This window comes from Astyanax mexicanus, chromosome 20 (assembly GCF_023375975.1).
Source record: "Astyanax mexicanus isolate ESR-SI-001 chromosome 20, AstMex3_surface, whole genome shotgun sequence".
NCBI lineage: Eukaryota > Metazoa > Chordata > Actinopteri > Characiformes > Acestrorhamphidae > Astyanax > Astyanax mexicanus.
Window position 1 is genome coordinate 13086053 of NC_064427.1, and position 23789 is coordinate 13109841.

The window sequence follows — 23789 nt, forward strand, 5'->3', positions numbered from 1 at the left end:
AAGAGGATAAGAAAACAAGATGAGTGTGTGACGGGTGGCTTCTTGGTAAGCAACTTATTTAAAGCATTTAAATGAAATAATTTACTATCCATCTTAGAATAATACAATTTAAAACATGGGTAATTATTAGTTATTATGCTACGCGTATATAATATTAATAATAATAAAAATAATAATAATAATAATTATTATTATTATTATTATTATTATAACATTATACTCTGCGTAATTGAGGGAGGAGACATGGCAGGTGTGATGTTTTCGTGCACTTGCGCTTGAGTTTAAGTGGATTGCGATGTACTAAGAGAAAGTACGTGGGATTCTGCCTACGCATGGTTTGATAAATCCGGATTTTTTTGTGCGTACAGAACTTTTCAGGTCTGAGCGTACGGAACATTTTAGTAGGAAGTACACACAAGTCTTAGTACATGAGGCCCCAGGAGACTGCCTCTGATGTGAAATTACCGTAATTACCCTAGTAGTGCGCAAAAAATGTCTCTGTGAGCCTGCAAGGCTGAAGATAAACTTTTATAAGGTTAATGCTTAATATGCTTAAAAGTTATACAGCCTTTCTTAGAGTCTTAAATGCATTGTAAAGAACATCCTTTAATGATCCTCCTATGTATTAATGTTACATAATAATGTTTTTCTTCTGAAAATGGGGGTTAAGCAGACTAATATACACTGTAGTATGTAACTATATGCTGCTTATATTTGGAAGATAATGAGGATAATAAAGCAATTAAGGTTACTACTACTACTACAAATGGTGTCACTTCATTCAAATATACCTTTTAATATCACCATCGAATAATACAAATAATTGTTCAAGTACATAGTTCCCAGGTGGCATGTAATTGTTTTTAGTAGTTAATATTGATTTGAGCAGTAACTAATGAATAGTTACAACAAAGGAGACATAATTAGAAAGTAGTTCTCCAGGAGATATGTAAGTCTCAGTAATTAATGCGGAGTTAATAGTGAACTACTATAATCATTAGTTCAGTACCTACTGAGTAATTACTCAGTACCCCTGGTAGTTAATAGAAAAGGTTTAGGTGTTAATGCAGCACTATTACTTTAGTTACTGCTTAGTTCCTGCTTAGTTACCTATTAACTATGGAACAGTATCGTAAAATGTTACCGAAAAGAGTGCTCTGGAAGGGGAGACCAATATACTTTTTCCAGCAGTACTACAAAAACGCAGGGAATACTCTGAGGCAGAGCGAGTGCTGAAGCAGAAAAGCATACGCTACCAAACTCCGTTTCCTGCAAAACTGCGAGTATTTTACGAGGACGAGACGCAACTGTATCACACAGTGGAGGAAGCGACCAAAGATATAAAGGACAGAAGATTCCCTGTCAACGTGACTACATCAAGAGAGAGCCTGATCGAGCAGCTTTCCCGCTCCGTGTGGACAACTATGGGAGAACTGAGAAAGCAGAGGCAGGCAGAGGAGCAAGAGAGCAACATCCGAGAGAGTTTATGAACCTTTATAAGACAGACTTCACGTCCTTTAGGCGAATAAATACGAGTCCGTTGACTTTAAAAATGCAGATAAGCTAAAATATAGCGCACAAATATGTACACATGACACTGCCCCATCATTGCAATGCATAAGATGCTGCATTTCTTATGTACAGTAAGCCTTTATTGTTTTCTGAAAAATATAATATAATTTCCCCTACTAATATCGTAACAAGTACATGGGATGAATACACACAGAAGTCAATGGACAGGTTTTTTTTTTTTTTTTTTGGAACTGCTTCGGTGGGGGCCCTCTACACACAGATGGGAGAGGCTTTCCCTCACGGCTGAATGTTTTCTCCAGCCCTATACACAGGGTCTATTATTTGAGACCCCAGCCTTGGAACCAGACTTTTGTTGGTTTATGTTCGAGTTACAATTTCATTGTTTGTTTTTTTTTGTTCGTTTGTTTTTTTAATTTTTTTATTCAGGGGTAGATCAACCACGTTCTACGTCTGTGAGTATAATCGGGCACCAGGATGTAAACATGTGGCTAGTGATAAAGTAAAGATTATTTCCTTTAATGTAAATGGGCTGCTAAATCCTTTTTAAATTAATAATATACAATCCTGTCGAATTGGAAAAATAGACTTAGTGACCATGCCCCTATATATCTGTACGTTGACCTTGGTACTCGGCCAAAGAATACTATTTGGAGACTAAATACTAAAAAACTAAAGTTTACTTAATGACCCTTGTATTAAGGAACAAATTAAGACCGAAATTACAAACTATTTGGAATTTAATGATAACAGGGAGGTTTCCCCAACCATATTATGGGATACCCTAAAGGCAGTTCAATGGAGTAAGATTATAGCAATTACAACTTATAAGAAAAAAATAAAGAACCAGATAATGGAGGACTTACAAAGGAAACTGAAAGTTTTAAGTATTGGGACTTACAGAAATGTATGGCCACTGTGTGTTTTTGATGTGTGTGTCTGTGTACATATACACGCAAAGATTAAAATGCCCCATAATGACATGTATATCCATGTGCCATGTGTATGACAATAAAACAGAAATGATAAATAAATAAAAAGAAACAAAAGAATATTACAACTATAATAATATGAACAATGTTGTTTTTCTAAAATTATTGTTCATCATTCATCTGTCTGTTTTAAAACTGGCTATGTTTGTTAATGATAGATGGTGTAACGCTGGACAAATCACTGTTAAGAACAACATTGCAGCAAGGACATTGAACTTTTAGCTGTTAGCCTGAGCCCATATTATCACATGTACACATGCTTTTCTGAGAGAGATATATATTCTTCTCTCTCTGCTAACCCTGAGGTTACAGAGAGAGCTACAGACCCTGCACCCACAGCCCCTTTTTTAACATCTCTATACACTTCTGTCATGCCTCTCCATCTTTTTCCAAAGTATATCTCTTGTTACACCAAAGACAATAAAACGCTGCCAACATCCAGGAGGCCTACAGCTTAAAACCCTTTCCTCCCACTGCATCTTCTAGCTGTGTACAAACCTTTGGTGCATAGTCAACCAGCTGTGACCTGCACAGTGAAGAAATGGAAACTGATAATGCTCTGAAGGACTGTTTTGATACAACTGTGAGGGAAGAATTCTGTGGGGAGGACGTTGATGGTCTCACAAACCCAAGGACTCCAACCCAAAAAAAACAGGCTAGTGAGCTAACAGGCTAAAACTAGCAGTTGGACTGAGCAAACAGAATGCACGCTCTCTTTTCCTCACACACATCATTACAGACCCCACAGTCTCTTGTCTGCCCCCCCATGCTCTCCCCAATCACACGCTTGTTCGAAACCCTAAACACAACAGTGCATTTTTAACAGTCAGTAAACACATCTTGGGAATTGATGTCTGGTCTATGAGTGAAGTGAGTTTTGGCAAAACTAAGGCGATAGTAACTTTTTAAAGGGGTAATCAGTATTCAGATTACTATGCCATCACTGGTTTCAGGACTGTCAAGATGCTGCTGGATAAATCGTATTGTCAGATTGACCACATCATCGGCAGACCTGTTTGTTCTGAAAGGGGTCCAGCAAGGGGTCTGTAATAATCTTTAGGTGGGCTAATACCAAGCATTTAAAGATCTTCATGACTACAAAGGTCAGGTCGATAAGACTGTACTTATTAAGACCAGTGATTGTGGGTTTCTTTAGAACTGGGATGATTGTGGAGGTCTTGAAGCATGCTGGAACACAGCAGATTTTCAGTGATTTGTAAAACAGGCTAAACTCTGGGATAGTAAAACAGCCTACAGTTAAAGAAGACTGACTCCAGTGTAGCAACAGCACTTGTTGATGTAGAAGCAGATTTCTCCCTCCTCAGATTTTCTCACTGTGGTCCGGATCTTTGTTTGTTCTTCAGCATGATGCCCATGATGTGCAATACATTGTCTGGGTTAGTTCAGACAGTTCTGTCTTGAGCCCCTTCACTGTAATTGCTGATGGACAGCAACACCTGCCCCATAAATGACACACACACAATACACTGACACACACTGTACACTTGCAAAATACAGCAGTATGCAATATCTGTCTGGTTTGTATTAAATAACATTTTTCACAGACAGACATATGTAGATTATATTCTGTGATTATTTATTACTGTAAGTGTTCATTTTCCTGAGTTTTGAATTGAAGATCATTTTTTTTTTATCTTCATTTTTTTTCCTTTCCCTCGCTCCCTAGGTAATTCTATACTCAGGTGATCGAGCATACGAGCATTATTACCCTCCTCTGAATGGTCGAGTGCACTTTAACTCTGCTGACCCAAAGTCAGGCGATGCCTCCATTAATTTACTGCGGGTTGAAGCGAAGGATACAGGGACGTATCAGTGCAAAGTGAAGAAGGCACCAGGTATCAGGAGTCGCAAGATCCTGCTGACTGTCATGGGTGAGTGTGTGTGTGTGTGTGTGTGTGTGTGTGTGTAAGTGATAGATATTTTTCATGGTTAAAACAAGTACTGATAAAAGATTATATCTTATTATGTGTATACTTTTTTTAAAGAGCCTGCATCTCTATCCTTCTACTCCTTTTCCACCTACCGCATCTTTGTTAAAGACATATTTTATCCCTTTTTAAAACAGTATGTAATCCCTGTAGTCTATGCTGCAGTAAACTGGGTAAGATTCAGCTTCCCTGTGTGGTATGCAGATACTGTGTATGTGTGTGAGTTTGCTGTTTACTGTCTGATTCACTTTTTTTTGTCCTACTGACCCAGAGACACCCACACTTCAGTACACACCATATCTTGCTCAAATCTTGTGTTGTATCACACTAATAAAATATGTAAAATACAGTGTATTAAACTATCTGCCCTTTTCACACTCTTTCCCTTATTTAGTACGCCCCTCTAAGCCCAGGTGTTCTATAGAAGGGTCTGCTCAGGTTGGCAGTGAGGTAATGCTGAAGTGTAAATCCACTGATGGGACGAGTCCTTTGCAGTACATCTGGGAGAAAACCAATGGCAACAAATTGCTGCCAGCAAGTGCTGTACTAGGTAACATCAGTCTCACAGACAGTGAGTGTGTCTGTGTGTGTGTGTGTGTCTGTGTGTGTGTCTGTGTCTGTTGTCTTTTTGTATGAATGGTTCCAGCCCTGCTGGAGCTTAGTGTTTACCACAACCACAAATGTCCACAAATATTGTGACTGTGTGTTTGGTATGTACAGTGCTCAAAAATTTAAAGGGAACACTAAAATAACACATCCTAGATCTCAATATTATTCCAGTTGAAAATCTTTGTATTACATAGTGGAATGTGTTGAGAACAAATTAACATAAAAAGTATCAATGTAAATCAAAATTAATATCCCATGGAGATATGGAATTGGAATCATTCTCAAAATCAAAGTGGAAAATCAAATGACAGGCTGATCCAACTTCCGTGGAAATTCCACAAGACAGGGTAAAATGAGGTTCAGTAGTGTGTGTGGCTCCACGTGCCTGTATGACCTCCCAACAACACCTGAGCTGCTCCTGATGAGGCAGCAGATGGTCTGAGGAATCTCCTCCCAGACCTGGATTAAAGCATCAGTTAACTCCTGGACAGTCTGTGGTGCAGTGTGGTGTTGGTGGATGGAAAAAGACATGATGTCCCAGATGTGCTGGATTGGATTCATGTCTGGGGAACGTTGGGGGGTTGGGGGGCACGCAGGATGGAGGGAGAGACGGGCGGGGCTAATCTCAGGGGAGCGTCGGTGCTGAAAATGAAAACTCAGAGAAAATCGATTTTCATAAAATCACATCGTCCTTAACTGTAAATTTGAATGAAATCGATTAATCGCCCAGCTCTACTGCACGGCGTCTCCAGACTCAAGTTTTTCACATGTGCTCAGTGTGAACCTGCTCTCATTTGTGAAGAGCACAGGGCACCAGTGGCAAATCTGCCAATCTTTGTGTTCTCTGGCAAATGCCAATCGCCCTGCACTGTGTTGGGCTGTAAGCACAAGTCCCATTTGTGGACATCAGGCCCTCACACCACCCTCATGGAGTCTGTTTCTGAGAGTTTGAGCAGAAACATGGATATTAGTGGCCTGCTGGAGGATTTTTTTTCCATTATTCCAAAAGACTTGTGAAGGGTAGATGATGTGGCTATTCTTAAAGAGAAGGATTCTGTGGCCATTAAGCAGTTTCTTCTCATAATCTTTCTTAATGTGAAGGGTAAGATGTTCTTTAGTGGAAATAAGTTAATTGACATGTCTGTACAATAGGCAGGGATTTCAGGTTTTTATGGCTGTATGGAGCAAAATGGCATGATCTAACACCAGACTTAGACTGGCACAGATAAAAGTAAAACTAGTAGGTTTATGAGTGAATTGATGGTGAACAGTAAGTTGACACAAGAAAGGTTTACAATGAAATGTAAGGCCATACTGTCTATTCTAGCAAACCCTGACATTTAGGTAGGTGGTATACTGCATCATTGAATGATAAAGAGCAGGCTGTGGAGTTAAAGAAGGAAATGGTGGAGGCCATTAATAGCATTGATAAGTCCTTTTGCCAGATAAATTAAAATTGTGGTGTCTGCAGTTTGATTTATTGGCTCATCTAAGGTGGCCAATTAAAGTTTATGATATTCCAATTTCTGTGGTTGAGAGGTTAGAAATGTTTTGAATAAAGCTTTAAGGAAATGTCTGGGGGTGCCACAATGCCTTAGTAGTGAGACATGGTGTGTAAGAAGTGTGTTGAAACTGTTGCTGACGAGCTTAGTTGAGGAATTCAAATGTCAAGGTAGGGCATGAAATGGAATTACTAGGGTCAAAAGATGGGCTGCATAAAGCAACCAGTGACAAGGTCAGAGAGAAAGTGTCTGTGTGTGTGTCTCTGTCCCTGTCCGTGGCTGTGTGTGTCTCTGTGCGGGCTTGTCTGTGTGTCTGCGTGTGTGTCTCTGTATTTGTGTGTGTCTCTGTGCGTGGCTGTGTGTGCGTGTGTCTCTGTGTGGGCTTGTGTGTGTGAGTGTGTATCTCTGTGTGGGCTTGTCTGTGTGTGTGTGTGTCTTTGTGTTTGTGTGTGTGTATCTCTGGCCGTGGCTGTGTGTGCATGTGTCTCTGTGCGGGCTTGTCTGTGTGTGTGCGTGTCTTTGTGTTTGAGTGTGTGTCTCTCTGTGCGTGGCTGTGTGTGCGCGTGTCTCTGTGCGTGGCTGTGTGTGCGTGTGTCTCTGTGTGGGCTTGTGTGTGTGAGTGTGTATCTCTGTGTGGGCTTGTCTGTGTGTGTGTGTGTCTTTGTGTTTGTGTGTGTGTATCTCTGGCCGTGGCTGTGTGTGCATGTGTCTCTGTGCGGGCTTGTCTGTGTGTGTGCGTGTCTTTGTGTTTGAGTGTGTGTCTCTCTGTGCGTGGCTGTGTGTGCGCGTGTCTCTGTGCGTGGCTGTGTGTGCGTGTGTCTCTGTGTGGGCTTGTGTGTGTGAGTGTGTATCTCTGTGTGGGCTTGTCTGTGTGTGTGTGTGTCTTTGTGTTTGTGTGTGTGTATATCTGTCCGTGGCTGTGTGTGCGTGTGTCTCTGTGCGGGCTTGTCTGTGTGTGTGCGCGTGTCTTTGTGTTTGTGTGTGTATTTGTGTGTGTGTCTCTCTGTGCGTGGCTGTGTGTGCGCGTGTCTCTGTGTGGGCTTGTCTGTGTGTGTGTGTGTGTGTGTCTCTGTGTTTGCGTGTGTGTGTGTGTGTGTGTGTGTGTGTGTGTGTGTATCCATGACCTATATTTGTTGTATGTAATAAGTGATGGTGTGATTGCCTGGAAGGGCTGCATGTGTTTGGTGTGCTTGCTAAATGCATTTTATATTTTAGATCCTGTTGGAGGAACCATCAGCATCCGTAATGCAACTGAAGCTGTGTCAGGAATGTACCGCTGTACTGCCAAGAACCGCGTTGGAACTGACGAATGTGTTCTAGAGGTCAACATCACACCTTGTAAGTTACTTATGCATTTCACATCAGAACAAAACCAAGAATAATCTGAGAAATAAACTTATAATAACAGCACTGTTCCAATATTTTTTATCATAGTACACAACACACATGCTCCTCCCCAATTCATGTGAACACACAATTTTTATGATATTCGCAATTACAATTTTCTCTCTCTTGCTGTAGCCCCTAACACTGCAGGTGTGATTGCCGGCTCTGTGATCTGTGTGTTGTTGATTCTACTCCTCATCGCGCTCCTTCTGTTTTGCTGCTGCCGTGCTCAACACAGGAAAAAGTATGAGAAGGAAATTTCGTATGAGATCAGGTACTGACCCTTGTCCATCTCTCACTCGCATTGTATCAACATGTTAATACTATTTCTTTAGTGTCCATAGATGCCTGTTCATTGTGAAATGAATCTGAGGGGTTAAAATTAATAGTTGGTTTGTACAGTAGTTATTTGTGAGACAACCAGCGGCCCCCACTAGGGAGGGGTGATTTGGATACAGAGAGGAGGAAAGGCCTTGACCTAAATGCTTTGGATCCATGGCATTGTATTATATCCATAATCGTTTGCTCCCCTTTTTGGATTTCCGTCCAATCATAACCCTCCCTCCACTGTGCTTGGAGAGAAGGCTGCTGTAATCACTTTAGCTGTAATTGAATGTTTGGTCCACTCTTCTTTCCCTCCACCCTGCCCCACTGCATTCCTTTAAGTAAGAGGGGGCGTTTGAGTTTTGGAGTATGTGAGTGGTTCGTTGGGGGATGGGGGGTTTAGGCAGGGGTGTGGATAGTCATCTATGGGCCTCTGCTCAACTACCCCCCTTGCCCCCACCAAGCTGACATACTGTGAGTGCTGTGCTGCTTCAGTGTCACTGGGACAAAGAGGATTAACCAAATGAGCCTGTCTCACATCCATCCCCCCATGGCCTCTCTCTCTTTTTCACTTTTGTGTTTTAGAATGGACAATTGTTGCCTGATTACTCATTAACTTGGAAGCACTGCAGATGAAGAGGAACTTGGATAGACTATGTTCTGTGGCAGCATAAACAGCAAAAACACATTGAATGACATGAATGAATTTTAAGGAACAGAACAGAAAAAATATAAAAGAAGAAAAGAAAAATAGAGTAAAGAGTAAATTGAAAGCAATGACTACTATTTTCAGAGGCAGGATAAAAAGACAATTGTAGTGTTCAGTATAAAAAGGCACATAGCTCAACTGTGTTTTTAAATAAATCACCAAACAAAACCAAAAGAGAATGCTTCTGCACTGTCAAAGAAAAATAAAAAAAAACTCAAAAACCAAGAATCTAGAAACCAAGGACACAAAACAAAGTGGCTGAATAACAAGCTTTTTTTTACAGCAACATGACAACTAATTATAAGTCATACAGCTCTGGTTTCAGCCACGGGAAGTTCCTTCATGGCTCCTACCATGCTGCCAAGGATGAACCCAAGACCTCCTATGACATATGCATGTATGACATTGCATGTTCTTCAGTTTTGAACTTTTCAGACATTTCATGTCCAGCTGTTTTGTTCTGGATGAGTTGAGAGATATAAAACAACTACTGAACAGGAAAGAAACATGAGTTAGCAGTGACTGTAGGGAGTTCTCTCAGTGCTGCATCACAATAATTTGATGGCAATTATGAATCTGTTATTTTAAGTAAAACTGCTACATACTGTTTTCTATAGTAAAAGCTACTGAATATTTTGTATTTCTTTTCTAAATTTTCCTGAAAAATCCACCCAAATGGCATTTACATTAGGAAAAGGATTCAGGTGGCAGTGAGTGACCACAGAAAATTCAGCACAGAAAAGGTTTATATTGGATGTATGTTGTCCCAGACTGTTCAACATTCATTCATGGGACAACCTGCAACACTAGGGAAACACTTTGATACCCACACATTTAGAGATCAGCTTTTTTAGTCCTGTCCTCTATAGCTAGACAATGAAATTTGTTGAAGACTTTGTCGCAGGGACATGATCCACTATTTTGGATGTACACTACAGCTGTGATTTCTGTGAGTGGAGGGGGCCCTCATTATATGGGCTGCTTAACCTGAACTCAGCGTGAGACCTAAAGAACCAATATAATATGAACTCTGAGTAAACATATATCTGCCTCTGAAATCAACTGGAAACCGCACTCAACCTGAACATTATCAAAACCTGCTTCTACCTGATTTTAAATAATTCTGGACACCAGGTAGACCAACTGATTAACACCATGCAGTCTGTAGCGTCTACTTTGTTTGAAGGTGCACTTTCACCTGTGAGGAACAATACAAGGGCAGAACCATTACCACTTATGCCCATCACCCACTTGTATAAGGACAGCAGTTAGGTCACACTGTTAGGTCACACAGAATTCATTTCAGTCAAACCCATAGACTGTGTATTACTGGACAGACCATCGTCTCTCAAAAGTGAAGCCACCACAGGTCGGGCGCCCCCTGCTGTTCAGTTGCAGAAAGCTGTGTAACCCCACCCGTCCCCATAGGTTTCAATGGCAAAACAGACTTTCAATCAAGTTTTTTTTTTCCAATATACTGTCATTCTTCCTCCGTTATTTAAATGTAACAGCTGGTGTAACCTCTGCTTATATTGTTAATGTTTTATATCCCCACAGAATTTGTTTTTAAAACGTTATTTAGCTCTATTCAAAATGGTGTGGTTATTGTGAAAGGGCTGGGTTACACCTAGCTGGGGTGGGACCAATGACTTAATGGGTGGGACCATAGACTGTGTGAGCCCTGTGGAGGCAGCCCTTAGGGGCAGGTTTATTTAAATGAGTAGGCTGTCTTTCCACAGTCTTTTTCCCTCCTCTGGTCTTTACTGCACAGACTCGGGTTTCGCCAGGATCGCCAACATGAAGATTTTGACTTTATTTTCATTGAATGAATGGGAACAGTGACACAGCGTCCATCTTTTTACAGTCTCTGGTCAGACCCCAAAAAAAACAATATGCTTAAACAGACCCACATCTTGGATAGTCAGTCTATATATTATCTTTGTCTGCCAAGTGTTGGTGCTCTTGTCAGTAGATGGCTAACAAGAACTCAAAAAAAGAAGAAGAAAAGTGAAAATGTGTCTCAACAGGTAATAAATGGACTGTCCATATTGAGCTTCTTTTTCTCAGCATTTACCCCCACCTGGTATACTTAACAGAGGGAACAAATAATTCAACTATCTAATGCATTTTCTTTGTACATATTTTCTATTTATTGCCTATAGTTTTGTATATATAGTGGCTTGTAAAATTAGTTATACCCCTTGAAGTTTTTCACATTTAGTCACCTTACAACCACAAACCTTTATTTTATTGAGATTTTAAGTGATAGACCAGCACAAAGTAGCACATAATTGTAAAGTGGAATGAAAATGATACACAGATTTAAAAAATGTAATCAAATAAAAATCTGAAAAGTGTGAGATGCAAAATTATTCAGCCCCTTTTTATCAATACTTAACAGAGCCACCTTTCACTGCAATAACAGATTGGGTATATCTCTACCAGCTTTGTGCATCTAGAGATTTTTGGCCATTCTTCTTTGCAAAATAGCTCAAGAGCAGCCAGGTTGGATGGAGAGTCTGTGAACAGCAATCTTCATGTCTTTGCGCCATTCAAACACATGGGTATTGTTTGATCTAAACCATTCCACTGAAGCTCTGGCTGTATGTTTAGAGTTATTTTCTTGAATCTCTGTCGCAGTCTTAAGTTTTTTGCAGCTTCCAACAGATTTTCTTCCGAAATTGCCCTATATTTAGCTCCATACATCTTTTCATCAACTCTGACCAGCTTCCCTGTCCCTGCTGAAGAAAAGCATGCCCACAACATGATTCTGCCACCACCATGTTTCACTTTGGGGATGGTGTGTTCAGGGAGCAGTGTTACTTTTCTGACACACATAGCTCTTTGTTCTTCCACATTTGCTGTACAAACAGCACTTCTTATGTCTTTCTTTCAATTGTGGCTTTCTTCTTGCTTCTTTTCCATAAAGGCCAGATTTGTGCAAAAGTTATAGTTGTCCTGTATATAGATTCTCCCATTTAAGCTGTGGATGTCTGCAGCTCCTGCAGAGTGACCATGGGCCTCTTGGCTGCTTCTCTGACCAGTTCTCTTCATGCTTGATCTGTCATATTGGGTGGACGGCCATGTCTTGATAGGTTTGCAGTTGTAAAATGTCTGTCTGGTGAGTTCCTTGGTCTTCATGATGCTGTTTGTTCAGACCTTCACAGAACAGGTGTATTTATACTGAGACTAAATTACACACAGCTGGAAGTAATTAATTAAGTGACTTCTGAAGATTGATTGCACTGGATTTTATTTAGGGGTTTCAGAGTAAAGGGGGCTGAACACTTTTGCATGTCTCACTTTTCATTTCACTTGAAAATGATGTATTATTTTGTATTTGTCTATCACTTAAAATCTCTTAAAATTAAGTTTGTTGTTGTAAGGAGACAATGTGAAAGTTTAAGGGGTATAAATATTTTCTATAGTTAATAATTGTACTCCTTTTTTTTACATAAAATGTTTAATGTTTGGTTAATAAAAGTGAAACTAGATTCTGTTCTTCTGTGGTGAGAGAATGTAGAACATTGTACACACTAAACTACAGTGGACATAAAATATTTGTGTATTTTGTGTGCTGTAGTTTATGGTATGCTACAGTTTACAGTGTGTCAGTTGGGATGGCAACTATATCAACTATACAAAGAGCTGATAATAAACATCTCAACTCCTCATTACAGGGAGGACGTCCCCCCCCCTAAGAGCCGGGTCTCAACAGCTCGGAGCTTCACCAGTGTGGGCAGCCAGCGGTCTTCTCTGGGCTCCATGTCCCCCTCCAATCTTCACGAGTACTCCAAACCCCAGTATGACAAAATCCCTGCCGATGAGTATGAGAGGCCCCCCAGCCACGCCCCCCTCCCCCTTAGCCATGCCCCCAGTAGAATGGCTGCTTCCAACCTGAGTCGCATGGGAGCTGTTCCGGTCATGATCCCAGCACAGAACCGGGACGGGTCCATTGTGTAGAGCTGGGGGAGGGGCGTGTTAACAAGGAGGGGTTACTGTTCCAGCCAGACAAAGGGTCCCTGACTGAAGCCTCTCCATAAAACACATGATGCCACTGATGAGCAAAAAGATGATCTTAAAGTTATAAAATGAAGAAGAACAAACTGGGATCTCACTTGTAAATAGTAAATAGCTGATTTCTGTTTCTATTTTGGTGGTTCTGTTTATTAAGATTTCTTGCAGATTAAAGGTTCTCTGTATCTGTGAGATATTTCAGTTTCGAACCTACAGCTGATTTTTTTTTTAAAACCAATTGATTGAGTGTAACCCTTCCTGAATGTTGAAATCCACACACACGTGGTTTTCTATAGACCTGTGGATTTACCTGTTATGTGTTCAAACACTCCAATCTAGAGCTGTTTGGTCCAATTGGTGTAGTTGGTGAAGCAGTCAAATTTGCTGATTTTGGACTGTTCAGTTAAACACTTAAAACCCTGCTCCCTGCTTTAGAAAAGGAAGGACCTTTAAATGAAGATTATTTAGAAATTATCAGGTGTTCATTTGTCTAATCTTTTTAGTCTGGAACAGTTCCTGTTCTACCTTAATGCCTACAGGAGAACCTTACCATTCCCACAGTCGGCCATGTTGGTGGACATGAAGGCACTTTCCTGACAAATTGCTGGTGCCTTTTTTTATTTTGTTGGCTAAAATGAAATCTCAAATATCTCAAATAAATCCTCAACCAGTGACTCTGCTGCAGTATGGCTGGTTTTCTGATCAGTTTTTATTGTCTAAAATCGTCTGGATAACTGTATAAAGCAATGCGGGACACTTTCAATGTTCACTAATGATGATATTAACTAATTTTGAACTAATATTAACAAATTACTATTTTCTATGCTTTTTTTTTTTTTTTTTTTTTAGCAGTTCCTGTAAGAACTTAAGCTTTGCTCCTTTTATGTGCATTGTGGTGAACTTTTTAAATAAACAAAAAATCACTTCTCAACCCCCATTACAGTTATTTGTTAAAATAATTCATTCAAATCTCCTGCGGCTCCAGCACCTATCAGAAAGTATGTGGTTTTTGCAGTATTTTAATACTGCGGCATGCCTTTGAACTTTTTTGGCGGTTCTAGATTAAAAAGGAACGTTCAGATCAGCGGATTTAAACACTACTAAATTTGAGAAGGTCAAGCAAAATATTCTGCTCACACTTATGTAATCCAGAAGATTAGAAATTTGTTAACACTGCTAGTCACACTCAGCATATCTAGAGCCTCCTGAATGACTATTGATATTTATTCTGTTCACATAAACACAAACACTGACAACCTACATATAACCTGGTCTTGTAAAATTAAAAAAAATTAAGTATTGCCTATTGTACAGTTTGTAATAGTGATTTTAGCATTGCCCACAGGGGACTAAATGATTGCAAAAGGCATGTTGAGGTATATACACTGCTCAAAAAATAAAGGGAACACTCAGATCTGATTAAATGAAATATTCTCATTGAATACTTTGTTCTGTACAAAGGTGAATGTGCTGACAACAAAATCACACAAAAATCATTAAAGGAAAACAAATTTATTAACCAATGGAGGCCTGGATTTGGAGTCACACAAAATATAAGTGGAAAAACACAACAGACTGATTCAACTTTGATGTAATGCATTAAAACAAGTTAAAATGAGGTTCAGTAGTGTGTGTGGCTCCACATGCCTGGATGAGGCAGCGGATGTTCTCCTCAGGAATCTCCTCTCAGACCTGGATTAAAGCATCAGTTAACTCCTGGACAGTCTGTGGTGCAGTGTGGTGTTGGTGGATAAAACTAGACATAATGTTTCAGATGTGCTGGATTGGATTCAGGTCTGGAGAATGTTCAGGCCAGTCCACAGCATCAGTGCCTTTATCATGCAGAAACTGCTGACACACTTCAGCCACATGAGGCCTAGCATTGTCCTGCATCAGGAGGAACCCAGGGCCCACTGCTCCAGCATATGGTCTCACAGTGGGTCTGAGGATCATCCCGGTACCTAATGGCAGGGTCAGGGTACCTCTGGCGAGCCCATGGAGGTCTATGCAGCACCTCAAAGAAATACCTCCCCACATCATTAATGACCCACTGCCAAACCGGTCACACTGGTCCTCCTGGTCCTCCTTGCACAAAGGAGGAGGTAGTGGTCCTGCTGCTGGGTTGTTGCCTTCTATGGCCTCCTTCACATCACCTGGTGTACTGGCCTGTCTCCTGGTAGCGCCTCCAGCCTCTGAACACTGTGCTGACAGACAAAGCAAACCTTGCCACAGCTCGGATTGATGTGCCATCCTAGATGAGCTGCACTACCTGAGTCACTTGTGTGGGTTGTAGAGTCCGTCTCATGCCACCTCGAGTGTAAAAGCACCACCAACATTCAAAAGTGACCGAAACATCAGCCAGAAATCATAGGTACTGAGAAGTGGTTTGTGGCCCCCACCTGCAGAACCACTCCTTTATTGAGTGTTTCTTGCTATTTGCGAATATTTTCCACCTGTTGTCTGTTCCATTTGCATAACAGCATGTGAAATTGATTGTCAATTTCTAAGTGGACAGTTTGATTTTACAGATGTTTGATTTACTTGCAGTTATATTGTGTTGTTTAAGTGTTCCCTTTATTTTGTGTGTGTGTGTCTGTCTGTGTGTGTGTGTGAGTTCTAGGTCTGGGGGTACCCCCCTGAAAAACATTTTGCAACTTGGGATGTGTAGCAGACTATGGAAAGCCAAAAAGGTCAGAGGGATCACCAAGGTTTTGGGAGTGGATAAAGTACCAGCTATGTTAAATGTGGTCCACTTGTACAATGATTTTACACTAATTTGGTCTTTATATATTGTGCATTGTTTAGCTTTGTTCATTTGCTTTATGTATGAATCGTTTTGGACATATTCAAAAGCTGTATACAATCCCACTATTTATAATATCGAAGAAAAGTTGATATTGCCTGAAAATTATATCCTGAGTTAATCAAACAAAAAATAGATGAATATTAATAAAATTATAATATAAAGAACTAACAAGTGCACACTGCGAGTGTGATTGCAGCTCAGCTGCTTTTCCCTGTGTTCGAAAAGATTTTGCTTGGTTGGAGTCCAAATCATTTGGCAAAATGGTGCAAAGCCAATGCATTTAGCTAACAGAGCTGTGTCCACAAACTCAAAAGCTCATCCATGCTGGATGTCGTGGGGTGTATAAATTTTGCCCAGGAGACATCTTTAGACTTTTTGTCTGAATTAATATTCTCTTTGATATCTACCTGTTTGTAGCTTGAGCATGCTTACCTGATTCCTACTCCTAGTAGTCTAGTGACTACAGCAAAGTAGAATGGACTGCACCATCACTCCTACACAATTTAGCTAAGTGTACATATTTGTTTTGTGGGTCAGGCCTCGTGGTTAAGATGTGTTCTTAAGGTTCTAATAAATTGAGTTTTTTCTAAATAATATAGGACCACAAAAGAGTGAAATCCAACCTTTAACTCAAGTGTATTTTAAGGGGGAAATAAAATCCCTGACTAAGAAATAATTATTCTTCACAAAATCACCTGTTCCAGCAATTATTGTAACCGCTAATAATTCTTAGGAAATAAATGTAATTAAAGTATTTCTGTCACTTCTACTGTAGTTTACGAAGTTGATCAGAGTATGTAGGAACATTAAAATAGTAATTCACTACTTGGAACAGTGATAAACAAGCCTAGACGAGGACGAGTTTATTTTGCCACCACACACAGTGGGGACGTTTACATGCATCCTAATAATCCATTAACAATCGGATTACTGTCTTAATCGGAAAAGAGCATGTCCATGTAAACACCTCAATCGGAATAGAGAAGTCCGATTGAGGCCATTCCGATTACAATTTTTATCCGATCGAACGAGGTGGATAATCCTTTAAATAATCCGATACAAAGAAGAATAACAGCCTTGTAAACACCTGTACCCAACACATTCCCAATTGGAATGTTTAAATACGTTTGCACACAGCGTTTTAGGGCCACCCTTAAAAATGAAAAAAAAAAAAAAAAAAAAAAAACAGTTTGCTTCGAGATTAAAGTCCTTATATTAGCTCTCCTGCACGGAGATTTTCGCTCCTTTAAAATAATAAACAAATAAATCAATGAATAAAATAAAATAATAATAGTAATAATAATGGTACATTTTATTTAAAAAGCACTTTTCATACATTAAAATTCAACTCAACTGGTCTGTACATACAGAGAGGTAATAAGAAAAAAATTGAAAAGGAAAAAACAGTAAACTATGTGACTATGATATTAAAATAAATGACTTAAAATAAAAAGTAACAAAAATGTAAGTCAATACATATATTGATGTATAATAATACAAGCACAAATTATTAAAATAAAGTTTTTTAATCAATTTCTTCAGACGCTTTTTGAAACTGTTTACTGATGCTGCTTGCCTGATCTGAACTGGTAAGCTGTTTCATTTCTTTGCTGCATAAAAACAAAAAACTGCTTCTTCTCTTCTCTTCTTATCTGTAACACTATATAAAAACACTATATGAAATTATAATAGCTGGCCTAAAATAATTATATAATTATATATTGTATATATTACAATGTTTAAGGATGTTTTTTTTCTCTTTGGTCGCAAAACCCGATCTAAAATGCAGCCGAAATGTCCACACAACATTGCGCGCTCTCCCGTGAGGCTTCTCATGGCTACTAAAAGGACCCTGTGCAAAATCTGCTTCTGGTCAGTGCCTCGCTCTTAAACTGCAGCTCACGCAGTTACAGCTAAATTTCCTTCAAAATACTACCACTTTATTCTCATAATATTACGATTTTAATTACGACTAGATAAAGGAGTGATAAATCAGTAATTGCTTGGATTTTTTTAGATAAAGCTGTGCAGTATCTTTAGCAGACAGGAGAGCAGACGATGATAGAAAGCTCATTACAACCAGACTCGACTTGAGACTCGGACTTGGATTCGTGACCAAAGACTTGTGAACATCTCTGAAACGAACTGTAAACTCTGGAAACATAGCTATTTATCCAGTTGGTGATGGTCCTCTCACGCTGGCAGACATCACCTTATGCTTGTTGTCATGGTTACTTGTACACTAAGCGATACTACACATGCGCATCATGTTTGATCAAATTACTTGTAGCCTGCATTTAAACAGAAAGTTGACTAAGGCTATTGGGGAAAGTGTTCATATAAACACCTCAATCAGATTCTAGAATCGGAATTAATTCATTCGCATTGAAGGGAAAGCTTTGCATGTAAATGTAGCCAGTGAGGAGGATGATAAGAAAAATAAAAATCAGACGCTACCTACATGCCAACAAGCTGTTTGGGAGGCATGCATCACGGAAAAACCTTCTCACTCACAATCATAAACGCAAACGTTTAAAGTTTGCTAAGCAGTACTGGGATTTAAACTGGGACTATATGTTTTGGTCAGATGAAACAAAGATAGAGCTTTTTGGCAATAAATGCTCTAAGTGGGTTTGCCGTAACACAAGAGCTGAGTATGCATCCCATGTTATGTATGGGGGAGGGTCAGTAATGCTGTGGGCCTGTTTCTCTTTCGAAGGCCCTGCAAACCTTGTTAGGGTGCATGGCATCATGAATGCTTTCAGCAAGATAATGACCTTAAACATATGGCCAAATCTACACAGAAATGGTTCACTACCCATAGAATCAAGCACCTCTCATGGTCATCTCAGTCCCATCTCAGTCCCCACTGGAAAATACTGTTGTATGTCTTTAAGAAGATGGTGATTCTTTCCCTGCCAGTAGGTCCACTTAACTGACAGGTGCTCCTTTAACAGTTTTTCAGTTCTGTTTTCTCGTAGTCTCCATGTCTGGCCTTAAACACTCAGTTACCAATTACGGTTTTAATTATGATTAAAATATTAAATTATAGTACTAACCAATGATGGTATAGTTACTTTGAAAAAGTAATCCGATGACTGATTACTCCTTTAAAAAGTAACTTAGTTACTTTATGGATTACTTGATTTTAAAAGTAACTAAGTTACTGTACAAGTTACTTTATTAGTTACTTTCACCAGCTGCAGACACCACCTCCCGCCGCGGCGCCGCCTTAACATCAAAACTATAACCAGTTTTGCCAATACTCCCTTTACTGGAAAATGCAGTTTTAACAGCAACAATGTATCTCTAGACATTTAAAGTTGAACTATTTCCTGAAAAAATAAGTTTTTTAATAAAAATAAAAGACCATTTCTCTTGAATTAACTTAACATAAATTATTTTTTTTATAAAAAATAAAATATGGTCTTTCTTGATTTCACTTAACATAAATACTTGTTTTTATAAAAAAGAAAAATATTGAAAGTCTTTCTTGACCTGAAATATTTAACACTGTAAATCTTAACATTGAACCTGTTGTTCACTGCAGGGCAGCAAAGAGTGGTTTTATAAAACAAAACCGTGTATATGGTCTAGGCCAGGGATCACATATATGCGGACTGCGGTCCGGACCCAGACGTTGTCCAGTGCGGACCCAAACCAGTAAACTACTGAAAAGTATTTAATTTTGACAGCGTTCATTTAAAGCTTCAGAACTTTTCTTGTCTTTACGGTAAACGCGCTCTGCGGCACACAATCTTCAAACGCTCTCCTCTGCCAATCAGATCTGTGCAGACCGCTGCCCTGGCTAGTGAATTGGGACGCGGCCGGGAAAAAACGCCTTTATAAAGAGATGGGGAGTCCGAGAACTGGCGGAAAAATGAGAACAGGCGGAAATTAAAGACGCCGAGCGCGAGAGAGAGACGGGAGGATTGTAAAGGTGACGGGAAAGGGAGCGGTGTGTGTGTCTGTGTGAGAGAGAGTGAGGTGGAGAGAGAGAGAGAGAGAGAGAGAGAGAGAGAGAGAGTAATGCACAGTGACTTGGATAAGTAACTTTAATCTGATTACTGGATTGGAAATAGTAACGCGTTAGATTACTCGTTACTGAAAAAAATGGTCAGATTAGAGTACTAAGTAACGCGTTACTGACATCACTGGTACTAACCATCATGAATTTTACAGCGGTTTACCAAAAGATTTCATCTCTAATACAGATAGAGTAGACGAACTAAATAAAATCAAACTGATTAAATCACAATTACTCACAAAATACATAATATTGCCTCAAATATTTTTGTTAAAATTATATTTAAAAGCATACAAAGCTTTTTTTTTTTTTTACAAAACCCTTTGTAACTTACATAGTAATTAATCTCAATCAAAGATTATTTGTTTTTTTTGGTTGATGATTTATTTGGAATTTCAGTCTGCACTAGCTGATTCAGGTATTCCAGATTATCATGGTAGGTTGGTCCAGTCAGCCAAATATAAAGGCTTTTAGCAACAATAATATGAATTATTAAGAGGCATAAATGTCATATTTAACCAGAACTCAGATAAATGCAGACATAAACAATAGTGTTTAATAGAAAAAGGAGCAGTACAGGGAGTAGTCGGGCAATACAAGGTATATACCGAAAAACAGATGCATACAGAGATAAACACACCGTAACAGGGTTCACAGTCCAGGGTCTAACACGGGCAGGGCAATATCAGAGAGAAGGCAAAAGTCGAAAAAACATTCCAACGGTCAGAAAAACACGAATAGAGCGGAAAACAGGGCAGGCAAAAATCGAAGTCGTGGTACACGGAAAAAAGGTAATACACGGAGTAACAAAATACAGATCAGAGAAACGCGTTGTAAAGCTGGACGAACCGAACAATACTCAGCAAGGAGTGAGAGTTCTGAGTGAGCTTAAATAGCATGTAAAACAGGTGTTAGTAATTAGGGGAATCACTTCCTGGTAAAGTCACATGATCGGCAGAGCCTCTTTGTGGTGTGTTCTGGGTATTGTAGTCTTGTGGTGCAGAATCGCAGATAGAGCTGAGTGTGAGAGAAACACAAGCGCTGACTGCACCAGGCATGACAGTACCCTCCCCTGAAGAAGTCGGAGTGGGCCTGGAGCGAGGGCAACCACGACGACAACCACCCGACAGGCAGGGAACACCAGCAGCAGTAGCGGCGGAGGTGCTGGACAGACGTGGACTGACAAAGGCGGGATCCAGGACATCCTTGGCAGCCACCCAGCATCGTTCCTCAGGGCCATAACTTTCCCAATCCAGAAGGGACTGCAACACACCACCACGTCGCCGCCGAGTCCAGCACCTCACGGACCGTGTAGGTGGAATCCTCCCCCTCCAATGCCCCGGGCGGAACGTCATCAGGTACCCTCTCTGCCAGTGGGCCCGGAATCACAGGCTTGAGAAGAGACACATGAAAGGTGTTATTGACCTTATACTGTGCAGGAAGCTCTACTTTATAAGATACCTCATTAACCTGAGATAACACACGAAAAGGACCAATGAACCTGGGCAGGAGCTTCCTGCAGCACCCCTTAAACCTGAAATCCCGAGTAGACAGCCACACTCGAATCCCCAGGTTGGTAGTGAGGTGTGTCACCCCGGCGCCGATCCGACCGTTCTTTGTATCATTGCAGCACAGCCGACACATGTTGGTGAGTGTCCTCCCACACCTGCTCGCTGCGCATCATCTAATCGTCCACTGCCGGAACCTCAGTGGAAATCGCCGTCCAGGGAGCCAAGGGGGGTTTTATAACCCAGAACACACTGAAAAGAAGAATTAACCAGAGAGTTCTGGGCGATCTCCGCCCAAACCAGGTATTCGGACCAGTCAGATGGGTGTTTGTGGCAGTATATTCTGAGAAATTTGCCGAGTTCTTGGTTGACCCTCTCGCATTGACCATTGCTGGTTGGGTGAAAGCCGGAAGTTAAACTACCGTATTTTTCGGACTATAAGGCGCACCGTATTATAAGACGCACTATCAAAGAACGCCTATTTTCTGCTATTTTTCCATACATAGGGCGCATCGCATTATAAGGCGCGTTAAGTGACACTAGAAAGGGTGCCTATATCAAAGTGAACAGGGGTGGCGCCATGTTTCCCTTCCCCCACCGGGGGTGGTCTCTTGGCGGTGGAGCGTCTCAGTATACAAATCTAGCTCTTTCAAAGTCAAACGAGTGCTGGATATTAATCTACACAGATTCCTCTCCTGAAAACTGTTTATTTGGGTGAGTAACGTGCTTCAGTTTATTTACAGTAAGCTTAGATTTCCAGATGTCCACTAAGGCTTGCTGCACCAGCGTTAGCATAGCTATCCGCTAGCACGCTAGCTAGTCACCTAAACTAGTAAAGTTAACCCAAACTTAAACGACAGCGTTACACTGAGTAATCCTGCGTGTTCTGGTAAGACAGTGAGATATTAGCTAGCGATTCGTCCCCCGTAGCTTGTTTTAACACGGTAAACAAGCAGATTACAGGCTGATAAAACTCACCTCTGAGAGAGTTAGCGCTTAGCATCTAGCTAATGCTAGCCAGGCAAAGCAGCACAGACTTACAGGCCGATAACTCACCTCTGAACGGTGAACGCTTAGCGATTAGCATCTAACTCTAATAATACTGCTCCAGCAGTATTAAAAGTACTAAATTTAGAAAATACTGATCTCTGAACAGTGAAAAAGCTAGCTAGCTAAGCGGTTAGCATCTAGCTAATGCTATTGCTGCTCCAGCCTCGGAGCGGCACGGCTCTGCACGGAGTGTGTGTTTACCGCTCCTTACACCTGACGGGTAAAATTTAGATAATACTGATCTCTGAACAGTGAATAAGCTAGCTAATGCTATTTGCTGCTCCAGCCTCGGAGCTGCACGGCTCTGGACTCTGTATAGCACTGAAACTCTGTATAACGCTGCACGGAGTGTGTGTTTACTGCTCCTTACAACCTGACGAGTAAAATTTAGATAATACTGATCTCTGAACAGTGAATAAGCTAGCTAGCTTAGCGGTTAGCATCTAGCTAATGCTATTGCTGCTCCAGCCTCGGAGCTGCACGGCTCTGGACTCTGTATAGCACTGAAACTCTCTATAACGCTGCACGGAGTGTGTGTTTACTGCTCCTTACAACCTGACGAGTAAAATCCATACAAAAGGCATTATAAAATCCATACAAAAGTATTATAAGACGCACTGTCAATTTTTGTGAAAATTAAAAGTTTTTAAGTGCGCCTTATAGTCCGAAAAATACGGTAATGTGAACCCCTAAGTGTTAAAAACACGGGAGGTGAATTGTGGGCCTCAGGAATGCCATGGTGTCTAAATACATGGGTGAAAATAGCTTGAGCTCTCTGAAAGGCTGTGGGTAACAGTGTTGGGCACATTACTTTGAAAAAGTAATAAGTTATAGTTACTCGTTACTTCTCCAAAAAAGTAACTGAGTTACTAACGGAGTTACTCCACTATAAAAGTAATTAGTTACCAGTAAAAGTAACTATCGCGTTACTTTTTATTATTCGCCCGTCAAAAAAAAGGAAATCAATTATGCATTTACTATTATTATTAGAAAAATAACAAACGAAAATAAACCCAAAATGTTGACAAAAATATAATCTAAAGAATTTCAAAAGAATAAAACGAAATTCTCCACACAACCAAAGAAAATTACTAAAACTTGTAATACTGAAAAAAGCGGAAAAACGCGCCTGGGGATGAAATTAAACAAACCAAGCCACACTCACAAAATAATGGACAGAAACAACAATTTAATGCCCGTTAAAATGGTATTAATATAACAGCTTCAACAAAAGAGAATAGAGCTTAAATCGGGCCCAAAAAATCCGACCCGACCCAGCCCGAGCCTGTGCACGTTCTGCCCAAGCCCTACCCAACCCAAACCATAAACTGTCATTATGAGCCCGACCCGATCCGCCCCATAAACTGTCTGTTTTCGGGC

The 23789-nt window shown here is 40.3% G+C and overlaps 1 protein-coding gene across 1 annotated transcript in view; it reads left to right on the top strand.

The window, feature by feature from the left end:
• The window catches only part of cxadr (CXADR Ig-like cell adhesion molecule), a 30560-nt gene extending 16611 nt beyond the window's left edge, over window positions 1-13949 (top strand). Inside the window, exons 3-7 of the mRNA XM_022681062.2 lie at window positions 4210-4414; window positions 4866-5021; window positions 7798-7920; window positions 8104-8242; window positions 12682-13949. Of these exons, the coding sequence (XP_022536783.1) occupies window positions 4210-4414; window positions 4866-5021; window positions 7798-7920; window positions 8104-8242; window positions 12682-12964 (906 nt within the window). The 3' untranslated portion in view covers window positions 12965-13949. The remainder of the gene's footprint in view (window positions 1-4209; window positions 4415-4865; window positions 5022-7797; window positions 7921-8103; window positions 8243-12681) is intronic.
• Window positions 13950-23789: the final 9840 nt, after the last annotated feature.